A 12370-nucleotide genomic window follows, 5' to 3' on the forward strand; every position below is an offset into this window, starting at 1 on the left:
TAGAAGGTTCTCTTCCCTCTCTGAACAATGTGAGACTTTTTCAAAGTTATTTTTATGGCATAATAATTTCCTATTTCCCCTGTGTATTAGTAATTTCACTCACCTTTTTCTTTTTTTTTTTTTTCAAAAGACCACTGTCCTAATGAAAACACATCAGTTAATTATTAGAGATTAAAAATGAAACAGGTAAAAAGCCTCAATCCTGTCCTCAGAAAAACAGGACAAAATACTGTCTCCATAAAATAGGATATAAAGTAGCACATGGAAAGGAAGGTGGAGGTGGAGTGTGTGAAGAGGCTCGAATATGAAATAATACTTGGTACTTCACAGATTTTGGGGGCAGTGTTGTTTCATCTTATTAGCCAAGTCATCAAGTTCCTGCTTTTGGACAAAAACAAGTGTTACTGATTTTCTAAGTAAAACAGCTGCAAGATTATTCAAGACACAGCAGGAAACATGCACCATATCCCAGTCACTTAACTGCACAGCTCCCAGAGAGGCCATGGCCCATTTCTCTATGCGACTACGTGTTCATAAACAGCATACATGATTTTCCTCCCCAAAATCTGGAAATGGAATCAGTGCCCTGCCCTTCAATCTGTCCTAATTTCAGTTAGTACATAGCATTAGATTAGCAGATCTACTCTATAAATTTTCCCCATTTTGCATATCCAGTGGTACCTTCCCTCATGTTTTGAGACATAAAATGATCAATACACTGGTAGGAAAATTAATTTTATTTGCAAAGTTCAAATTGTCCAGGTAGATCTGTGTGCTAATGGGGTCTTCAGACTGTCATAGTAATAATAAGAAGAATATCTCAATATTAAAATAATATAATAATAATATAGAAAAGAAGTAATTTATCTATAGCTGTGGTGCCACAGGAACCATTGTGAGGCCTTGTTTTATTTGACAACTTCATTAATCCACAAGAGGCTACAATGTGGGCAACTTTGAGGACACTGAGATACTTCAACATAAATTGGTAAGGCTAAAATGCAGACAGAAAACTGTAAAATTAAACTGACTACAAGAAAAAGCAAGCTACTGCTATGGAAAAGACTGAGAGAAATATTCTGGAACAGATTCTGGAATATGTTCAGTGGGATGGCATCATATTCAGAGGTATCATATTTGTAAAGGATCTAAGGATAACAAGCAAGTAGAAACTACAAATAGATTTGTAAGAGTACCAACAAAGAGACTAATTTAGATTTGGGTGGCATACTTGGAAGCAGTGTATCCTGGAGCAGGAAGGTAATGGTTTGTCTAACATAGCTGTAAGCAGACTGTGCAGCACTTTATTTGTGGACAGCCAACACAGTCCTTCAAACCTGGTGGTGGACCAAACATCAATACTCCCAAGTAATTAATTCTGCCCTACAAATGGAGGTCATACAGTAGCCCGGACATAAAATATAAATGCTTCATCCACACTCTTTACAACCATGTCTGGAAATCACAAATGTGTTCTAGGCATATTACAAGAAAGATCTATGCAAATTGGATGGAATTCACATAAAAATAATAAAAATTCTTTAGGAGCTGGAAAGAATCAAAAGGAAATGTTACAAGCCTAAACAAATGTTACTTTACTTAGCTTAAGCTAAGCAAGTAAAAAGTTCAAAATGCTTTTTTCTTAACATTCAGTTTGATCAGGAAAATTACTTCAAAGGAATAAACCCCAAAAGGAAAAATAATTATTTGAGGTGATAAAAGCTTATATATATACTTATTTAGGAACTCAGAGAAAGCATATACTGAATTCTAAACTAGAGGTAATTGTCCTAACAGAAAAAAATATAGCAGGCATCTGAAGCTTCAGTATAATGTATACATTCATATATGACAGCGACCAACAGAGATGGACAAAATATTTAATGGAGCTCTGCCATCTCTAAGTTAATCTTAAAACATTTTAAGTTTACTCTTATAGCAACATTCCTCTTTCCTTCTGAATAACAGATGGCTGTTTGTGATCTACATATGTGCTGGGGCTTCTTTCACTTTGTCTGATGCATGAACGAGGAATGCCTCCCATAAGTCAGACTACATGGCAGAAAAAAATGGAGCATCTAAAATTAAATGGCTTTCACTCCTTACCATCCAGCCCCATTTCTGTGATTCATTCACAGAAACCCATTTCCCATTTTAAAACAACAAAAATTCAAATAATAACCACATTCTCATGTGTATTTGGCTACAGAAGTTATAGAAGAATGATAGGGCTTTTGGCAGTTATAGTACTTGAAAATTTTCCATTATGACATCCTTCTAATTACTTATTATTTGAACCATTTGAGCTAACGGTTTTCACACCAGACATATTTCTCAATGGAGACTTTCAACTAAATGCTTCAGCTATTCATAAAAACTAGAATATTAAAAATTATGTTTCACTTGCCTGTTTAAAAGCAATTCTTACAATCATCTACCTGAGCTGCATTGTGTGGAACAGAAATTTCAGAGTACGGAGGGATTGGTAGCTCTTCCTGTAAAAATAAACCTATTACTTTGATTTTTTTAAAAGTTATTCAAATGTTCAACCACTTTTCTTTGTATACTCCACTACTTGCCAGTAACTCTGTTGAACATACCATTTCCCAGAATAGTAGTAATGCTCAAATGTTATATGTCATTACACACTGTTTTCTCTTTTGAGTCCATTCCCCACTTATACAGTCATTAGTGCAAAGCAATAGGCAAAAGGTCTTTAAATTACGCTGGTTCAGCAATGCAAACAACTCTAGCACTATCCCTCAATTATCTAAGACTTAATCAGTTCATCTTAATTAAATTTCATCTATGAAATTCTCACTGTCATATATGCAATCTCTAAATACCACTTAATGCTATACTGTTAACTGCTTCTCAACAATGTGTGCTCTTGTTACACTAAAGTGAATTCCTTATGCAATCCTGTAATTATTTCAGTCTTGACAATAGGTCATTTTCCAAGCATGGAAGGGAACCACAATCACTTCTTGACATATAGAATTCTGTCAGCTAAGAGCAGATCAGAAATCTCATCTTTACAATTAAGTGTTTACTGGGCCTTTTCTTACATAATGCATATGCTGCTTCTCAATTAACTACACTTTCTCAATTTTTTAAAAAAGTGGCATAGTCCTACATTATTACACATTATTTATTTATTAAGTTTTATGCTTAAATTTATATAATTTTCTTGAATACTTATGCATTTTCCTGTAGGCACATTCAGCAGTAGGGTTTTCTGATACAGGGCAACAGCAAGACCTGAAAATATTAGAAAAAAATATTAAAAAAAACCAAAGAAAAGCATAACTTTCAATGAAAACCATTTGAAATATAAATTGCTAAATGGAAACAGGAAACAAAAATGGTCAAAGGTAGTTTGCATTTTCATATAAAGATTATATATATGAGTTTGTACATACAACTCATTTACAGATAGGAACATATACATAAGGCCACAACATATGTTGGAAGGGTTGTCTTTTACACTGCTGTCCAGATTTTTTGAAACAGAAAGCTGTACCATCTTCATGGTACACAATGGGTTTTGTACAATGATGATGAGAACTCATTTATCCTAATGGCGAAAGTGTCTGCATTGATTAGAGGAACCCTTTATTAAAATGTTCAGGGATATACATGCAGTCCTTCTAGAATTTTGATAATCAGGTGCAGTCATGTGCAATAACCAGCAAACATCATATAACCTTTTCCATAATCTCATCAATCTCCATAGTAAAATTTACAAATATGCTCTGTCCTGCTGCTTTCACTGAGAGAAGAAATCCATCTGTCCATTCGATAGAAACTTTCTTTCATGGAAAGTTCATTTCCAGTTTATGTCTAGTCATTCTACATTGAGAGTGTTCTTTGGCTTAAATATTTTTTTCTTCTTTCTTAACTCCAAAGTTTTAGATCTTATCTGTCTCCTTCAAATTTAAGGTTATTAGCAACTTCTATTTATATGCTAACTAGGACTCTATTAAAGGCATTAAATGGGCAGACTCCACCTGGACCCAACTTCCAGTTTTATAGTCCTTCTCTCAAAACAATCCACCAGAACTTCTCATCAGTGATTCTTTATGCTATGCATCTTCCTTTTTTCTCATATGACACTATACTGAATCTTTATATGAAACACAGATTAAATCTGATTATGCTGGTGCTTGGATGACAGTTGGACTGGCTGATCCTGAATGTCTCTTTCAGTCTTGATGATTTTGTGAAATTGATTTAATTTTGGAAAATAATTATTTTATTTTAAAAATACACAGTTATCCAAAAAGAATTTAATGTTTCTACACCAAATATATATATCTTTTTTTTACCTCTATGCCTTTGCATATCCTATGTCATAATTAATTTCCTATGTTCCATACAATGCCCATGGACTCTCATTCAAGCACATTTGTGATTTTCCAATCACATGGCACTGTTCTTGCCCTGAGAGGTTTATTAAGAGTCCTTGCTAGAAGACTTTTTTGATACTTCTAATATTTTCATAATTGAGACCTAGTTTCATTGTCTCATCAGGTTTCCAGGGACAAAACACTGATAGTAATCCCACTGACTACACCTCAGAGCCTACTGCCTAGCCTGTAGCTAGTAACTGAGAATTAAAACAAACAAATACATGTCATTAATTAGGATCTTAAGCATTTTTTCCAAAATACTGTTACCCCTACAAATTAATTCAGCAGCCTAAGAGCCACTTTGAGGCAGTTCGGTATTCACAGGTTGCTTAATTCCTTGCTGTTCATACACTGTCTTTAGATTTATATCCAGTAATATCCAGAGAGTAACTGACTTTCAGTTGGTCTGATGCACATGCATGGTATTGCTTCACATTTTGGCTTTAGTGGGTTTAACTACCTGGAGTGTAAGCAAGGCTTGTCAGAACCCTGAAATGAGGATTTCTTGCACTGGGTGTGTACAGAGCCTCAGAGTCTAAAAAGACTATGGACTGTCACACATGACAAAACAAGTATGCATCTGGCAGGGCAGAGCTATACAGCACAGCACTACATATTTCAGCACGAAGATTTATATCTTCTTCATTCACTTAGGCAGTGGGGCCACACTGGAAAATAACCTTCCTGTGTAATGCAAACAGTCTGACTGTCTAGGCCGGGATACCAACTGGATAGATCACATATCACTCTTTATCCATGCGTCCAGGTTTTCTCCCTGCAGAAACTGTGTTTATGTCACCTGCAAAAACAGCACCCAAGAACATGAGCCCAACTCAGCTCTCATTCTGAAATAACAGCTTGGATAAATCCCCTGACTGAGAGGCCCCTGACTCCAAGATTTTAGATCACAGACCTCAGAAACACTGAACATCCTTGAAATCAACAGGAACTCAAACATGACTGACAAAGTGGGTTTTGAAGTTAAGATGTACTGCTGGAAATTTTACCTTTGTGTATAGTCTAAACTCTTATCATCAAATTTTGTTGCACTCGGCTACTATAAAATAGATATTTGAAAATGTGGATTTTCCCTTGGCCTCCATCATGTGTAGTCACTACATGTGTCTATTTATATTTGCATTTATAATTTTTTGTGAACTGCAGATATCATTTTGTGACCAGTTTTTTTAAGTAGCTACAAAGTAGGCATTAAACAAAAATAAAAACTGACATGTCTTTTGTTTTAGAAAACAGGGCAAACCTTTATTGATTTTACTCTATGGAGAAATTATGACTTAAAAGACAGCCATCAGTTATGCTGATAAATAATACTATTAATACTCAAATTTTGATTGTACAGCTGTTTAGCTGTGCATGATTAGAACCAGTTATATATTCAAGAGTGATTATTTTCATGCAAATACTTGGCTGGCTAATGGGGAGAACAGCTGCTGCTTAGCAACTAGAGGAACAGAGAAAGGGGGTGACTTGCTTTGTAACAGAAAATGGCTTGAAACCTTAAGAGAGAGAACATACAGTGTTTGGAGGTACCAGAGAAAATTAGTGGTAGTGCTGTTTACAAGGATGTTTCCTTTTACAATTACTGACACCCTAGGCAAGCAGCATTTTCAGGTAATGAAGTGTAAACTATAAGAAAATTTGTATATCATATATGCATAACACATGTGTGAGTGAACAACAAATAAAACAACTCCTAAAAACAAATACTGACACACAAATTGAAATGTAGGAAACCTAGAAAGAGATTTTGTGTCTGTCATCTATTGAAAGGGTTAAACCAATTTTCAGACTTCAACAACTTAAAACCATCACAAACCAAGCTTTCTGGAAGAAGTGCTCTTTATTTCTGCTGCTCAATCTCAGTCCCTGCACTGCCTCCTCCTCTGTGCAAGCACAGGTTTTCACACCCCTACATAATGAAGCAGATCAAGGACCTGAGTGAGGTTAAAACTAACCCATATTTCTTAGTGGGATTGCTTTTATCTGGCTCATTTTCCAAGTCAAGTTTCTTGTGCAGCTATTCAAATGTTTGCACTGACATGAGGAGGAGGGCAGGGGACCTCCTGTGACAGCGCTGACTCAAACCTTTACTGAAAATACAGTCTTACCTTGGTGCAACCCTGCAGACAAACCTACTGACTTGACTGCAAGACAAAACTGAAAGCAGAAGTGAGCTGCAGGAAACTAGGGAAACTGAAAAGGCACCACTCAGAAAGCATGCAAGTTCCACAAAAGTGTCTGCACAGGTCTAATGTACACGTGGATTACACTATTTATATCAAAAAGGATATTTTTCAAAAAGGATACTTCCTTTTTTTTTTTTTTTTCTGAGTAACATTCAACATTTTCAGAAATCAAATTAATACCTCATATGAACAAGAAACTGGCTCTAGGTTAGGGATCAATTTTTCTTTCTGATTTCAAAACACGGTTCTCCCAGATTTAATAAACAACATAAAAAATGCTGTAATTTTAAATAGAAGACTCTGCATTACATGCTTTAGCAAATCCTGCTTTATGCTTCCAAGAAGTTAGTTATCTCAGCTGTCTACACTGTTTTACTGTGGGCAACTGTTTCTCTTCAGCAGGACTCCCAGGTATGAACTTGTGCTACATCTCACACACCACACTCATTTAGGAGAAACCAGAATCCACCGGTGGCAAATGTTTTGGTTTATCCACCAGCCCAGTGGAGGGACAGATACAACATCATGTTCTCCTGCCTGTGCAGATGACAAAATACAGCAGTGGACTGGTACACCCCAGCACAGAGGAGGACTGCTGATCTACCTTCAGCTCATGCAGACATCAGACCACATCTGCCAGTGTTCAAAGATATTAACCTGTCAGTGAAATGCACAGTGGTGGGAAGACACATTGCTCAGCAAGTTAAGAAGATCATGTGAACAGAAAGAAAACAGAGCATGGAATGGAGTAACACAAGAACTGTTACTGTCGCTACCAAAGTTCTACAGAAAATTAAGGAACTGGATTAGTGAGGGAGCAGTACAAAATGTATTGAAATAACAACAGTTAGAGATGCTGTTTGTTAACATGCCCCACCAGTAAGCTCCTAGTGATTTATCAGCCTTTGTGAAATCTAAGTATTCATAAGAGTATTTTTGCAGTTCCAAAGGTTTTCCAAATATTAGCTTTGCAGATGTAAACCATTGTCAAAAACTGAAGCTGTAGCTCAGTTATTCTTTAGATACAATGAAAATAATTTGGATTTTAACCCTATTTTAACCACTTCTCTAACACAAGATTTCTTGATCACTAGGCAGTTGGATTTTCTTTTTCTGTTCACATAAAAATGAGTTTAAGGAGGAAAACAGATGTGAGCTAGAGAAAATAAACAGCTTACAAAGAAAGAGTAGGAAACCAGTTACCCTTGAGTAGACAGGCAAGCTTCCTGTTCATTACAATGAAAAAATGAAGGGTAGCAACTGCCTGACCTGTCTTTTGTTCAAATCTAAACCCGAAACACATGTAAGCAAATGCAAAACACGTGTTCTACATATTGGACGTTTGTCAGGTTTTATAGATTTGCACATTTGTCTCATATCATCCAGTCCTGCACGCACATGTATCAGCATCACTCTGAGCGCGTTTGAGAGCATTTGGCCTTTTAACTGGCTCATCTCCCACTCCACAAACTCTTTGGATATTTGCTATGTTTGGGGGTTTTTACCCCCGGATCTGCAGCTCTCAGACAAAGAGATTGCAACAGGAACCTTAAACCTAAACACAAGGTTTTTTCAGCGCCTCAGCCTAAAGTCAATCCTGTTTTATGGTTTTCAATAAAAACCTGCACGAGAGCGCTGCAAACCGCAAAGTAAGCGCTCATAAAGGGCGGAGGAGGAGGAGGAGGAGGCAGCAGGAGCGATGGGGGGACGCGGCCGCTGCGGGGCCGAGCCGCCCGCGGGGACGCGGGACGCGACCCCGCCCCCGCCGCTCCGCCGCAGCGCGCCCGGCCCCGCCCGCCCCCTCCGCGCGCCCGGCCCCGCCGCCAATCGCCGCCGGCCCTCCGCAGCCCCGGCCCCGCCCCCTCCGCGCGCCCGGCCCCGCCGCCAATCGCCGCCGGCCCTCCGCAGCCCCGGCCCCGCCCCCTCCGCGCGCCCGGCCCCGCCGCCAATCGCCGCCGGCCCTCCGCAGCCCCGGCCCCGCCCCCTCCGCGCCGCGCGCTCACCCTCACAGCCCGACGGCGCGCGGGCGCCCCATCCCCTCCTCCCGGTCCCGTCCCCGTCCTCGCCCTCATCTTCTTAGGGTGTTTTTTTTCTTTTTGGCTGGCCCCTGCGGCGTGGGGAGACTCACCTCCCCGCCATTCAAAATGGCGGTCGACCCAGCTTAACCCCGTCGTGTTCCGGCAGCGCTGCCTCTCCCGCCCCATCCGCGGCTCGGGATTCCGCAGCCTCACCCCCAGCCCGCGCGGCCGATCGCCGAATCACCGAGGCCGTCCCTCTCTCCCTCCCTGCCTCGTCCCTCGCCACCAGGGGAGGCGATACAAAGATTTTTTCCCCCGCTCCCACGCGCGCTCCCGCCCAGCCTGCCGAGCCCAACCGAAAGGTGGGAGCGGGGGAGCGCGCGTGCGTGTCGGGAGTGACGGACACCTCCTCCGCTCGTTGAGCCCCTTTCCCCCCCAACACATGGCCCGTCCGCCCCCGTCCCCATCCTCCCAGTGGTTGCATCCGTGACGACATCATCATGGCAACAGCAGCTGCAGCCCGGGGCCGGGGCGCCGCCGTCGCCGCCGGGGCGTCCGCGGGGCACGAGCCCGCGCTGTCCCTGAGGGGCGCGCGGCCGCACGGGCTGTAGGAGCGCGCGGGGGGGCGCGCCGCCGCGCACGCGCCCAGAGCGGCGGCGTCGGGCGGGGGGAGCAGAGACACAGACAAGGCGCGCGCGGGGCTGCGCGCGCTCCCGCGGGCGGGCGAGGAACGGCAGGCGCGGGGAGTGCTGCGCTCGCGCGCGCGCTCGCTGCGGCGGCGGCGGCGGCGGCGGCGGGCGGGGGGAGCCGTGCGGGCTCCGCGCTCGCTCCGCGCTCGCTCCGCGCTCGCTCGCTCGGTGCTGTGCTGGTGCCTCGGCGGCGGCCAACAAACATGTTCTCAGTGCGGATCGTGACTGCCGACTACTACATGGGCAGCCCGCTGCCCGGCCTGGACCCCTGCCAGTCCCGCTTCCGAGAGGCCCCGGCCAAACGGGTGCCCGTCGTGAGAGTCTTCGGCGCCACCCCTGCAGGTAAGGGATGACCCCCGCCGCCGCCACCGACGGGCGGGAGGGGACGTCCCCCCGCTGCGGCGCCGCGGGTCGCGCTGGCGCCGGCCCCGCCGCCGCCCACTCCGCTCCCGCTCTTTGTGGCTGGGTCGCGCCCCCCCTCTCCGCGCCCGGCGCCGCCGCTGCGGCGCGTCTCACCTGCCAGCGGCGGCCGCGGCGGCGGCAGGGCAGCGGCGAGGAGCGGGGACCTGCCCCGGGTGCCGCACCGCGCCCGCCGGTGGCCGCGGGGGCTGCGGGCCGCCGGGGCTTTGTGCGGGGCTGCCCCGGGAGAGCCGCGCGGCTGTGCAAACACCGGGAGCGGCCCGTGCCGCCCTCGCTCCCGGTGCCCACCGCCGCTCTCCTGCCCTTGCCGGGAGCTCTCGCTGCGAGAGGGCGAGCGGACGAGGGGAAGCCGCTGAGCGCGGGCACAAGCGGGACTTGTGCGGCACTTGGGAAGTGCGGGCTCGTGTCGCGGCACGGATCGCGCGCGGCCGGAGGCACCGGTGCTGCACTGCAGAGAGGAGCGTCCTGAGCGCCGGCCACATGTTGCCCCCGAGACTCCCGAATGTCACATGCCACTTCACTGCCTCTTCGCCGTGTGGCCTTGTGCCTACAGCCGTCCCGCGTCTCAGATGTGTTTCTGACCAATGCAGACAATACATTCTCAGAACAAATTCTAACAAAGTAAATACTTAGGAAAATTAATTTTATATGTATTGTAGTTTGCCCATACGTTAAATATTAAATTGGAAAAAACCCTTGGCTTTTGAGATACTCGACATAGTAAGCATCATTGCCTGTGATCTCTACACTTAACGCTGTGTAATACTGACCTTGGGAATTAAGGTATTTCTACATATTTTATTGACTGGCTCGGTGAAAATTATCTATTGATGCACATACAATAAATCTTATTCAAGACAAAAAACATGTAATAAAAGAGCATAGCAGAGGTGTCTTTCCCTTCAGGCAGTTATTATAGTAGAGCAGTTATTTTGTTGTATTTTTTGTCAGCTTGGTTTTTTTTTTTTTTTTTTAATCCAGAATTAACTGTCTTCTCTGTTTAAGCACAGAGGAATGTGACATATTCAAGCTGTTGTGTTCTGATGCAACTACAGCTCCAAATTATTAAGTGAATGAGTGGGATTAATAGATACAACATTGAAATAGTGGGACCTATTTTATTGTAGCTCTAATTCTGCATACAAAGGAGATATTATGTAATAATATTTATGTAATGGCAGGAGTAACTATTTCATGATTAAAGAATGTGGAGCCTGAGGTTGTTGGCAGGTAGCAGGATTTTTGTGCATGCATGTGGTTAACTCATTAAGGCTTATTTGCTTTTAAGAAAATGTTTAGGCTATGCCATATCATGAATGTGGCATCATAAAGTAAACAGTGAAGTAGTTTAGTTGTCCAGCTATTAGGAATACTGTAGGAAATCCCTGGCTTCCCCAACCATAAACTTTAGTGTCAGTTTGCATAATAGAAGTGTTTCTAATTTGTCTTTGTTAGAGAAACAATTCACTAGAGTCTGCAAAAGCAGTGTTACTTGTCTATCCTATTTATTTCCTTTTTAAACTTTTAAATTTTTTTATGTTTTGTACCTTTAGTAATGTTTGCTATTAAGCTTCATGAGCTTCTTACTGCATCTCTGCATCATTTTTTTTTTCCTTTTTAGAAAAGCAGACGTGTAATTCTCCCTCTTCAGAGGTGTTGGACCTAAGCACTCCTTGTCAGAAGTACTCTGACAGTGATTTTCAGGCTATTTCTTGAAAGCTGAAATTTAAAGTGAAGTGTAATCACTTACATCTGCACCGACATTTTCTTTGAGGAAAAAGAAATAGTGAAAACAACTTTTAGCATACTGTCTAAGACAATGGGATGTCCTTATTGTTTGTCTTACAGGCAGTGTGATGCTTTTCTTCACTTGAGTTGGTCTGTGTGGGAGCAATCCTTTCTCATTGGGTTTAATGTGTGTGCCTTGCCTCCAGGAAAGGTACTCAGTTGCCTTGTTTCCTGCATGGCAGCAACCTATTATGGCTGTATTGGCTGTTCCACCTCTATCATGATTAACTTTGCACGACTCTTAGTGTGTTTATAGCTGTGTGCCCAAGCTATGCAGGTAATTGGGAGTCAGGTTCAGAACAGACTCCAAATGTCGCCTGCTGAGTGAAGGGGGTTTGATTGGAATGTGGCAGTGGCTTATGCAGACGTTCAGAAAGTCAAACGTTTGGCACTGCTGTATCCTTATGTCCACCAGCAACTAAGGACAGTGGTCCTGAAGGCACGCACCTGTTCTTGCTGCCCCATCTTCTGCACTCAGTGAAGTGTGAGAATGACAGGGATTGCCAGTGTTACCTTTGAAGGTTTTTATGTAATCTAGGACTCAATAACTTGTAAAGGTTTACTGGTACAATCTATAAAATGAAAATGGCTTGTGGTTGGGAGAAGAAAAAGCCAGACTTTTAATTAAGAGTAATGGAAGGATCAGCTTCTAGAATAGACTGCGCTGGCAATAACATTTGACAACTTCTTTATGTCTTTTGAGGAAGAAATCTTGTATTTGGTAAGACTATGCAAATTCTGTCTTGATGTCCTATATCTTTGCATAGTGAGAACTTGAAAGACGAGGAATCAAAATTTTCTTTAAGCCAAAAGATCTGCCTGCTATATTCTGCTAT

At 43.1% G+C, this 12370-nt stretch overlaps 1 protein-coding gene and 1 long non-coding RNA gene across 2 annotated transcripts in view; one reads left to right on the forward strand and one right to left on the reverse strand.

The window, feature by feature from the left end:
* Positions 1–3137: 3137 nt before the first annotated feature.
* LOC110484656 (uncharacterized) lies at positions 3138–9009 on the reverse strand. Its single transcript, XR_002467790.3, has 2 exons — positions 8748–9009; positions 3138–3261 (listed from the first exon to the last, which is right to left on the reverse strand). It is a non-coding gene; the product is annotated as an uncharacterized LOC110484656 (long non-coding RNA).
* Positions 9010–9419: 410 nt separating this feature from the next.
* Positions 9420–12370, forward strand: part of REV3L (REV3 like, DNA directed polymerase zeta catalytic subunit) — a 114559-nt gene continuing 111608 nt past the window's right edge. The window contains exon 1 of the mRNA XM_021555506.3: positions 9420–9668. Coding sequence (XP_021411181.2) covers positions 9530–9668 — 139 coding nt within the window. The 5' untranslated portion in view covers positions 9420–9529. The remainder of the gene's footprint in view (positions 9669–12370) is intronic.

The sequence above is a fragment of the Lonchura striata genome, chromosome 3 (genome assembly GCF_046129695.1).
Source record: "Lonchura striata isolate bLonStr1 chromosome 3, bLonStr1.mat, whole genome shotgun sequence".
Taxonomy (NCBI): Eukaryota; Metazoa; Chordata; class Aves; order Passeriformes; family Estrildidae; genus Lonchura; species Lonchura striata.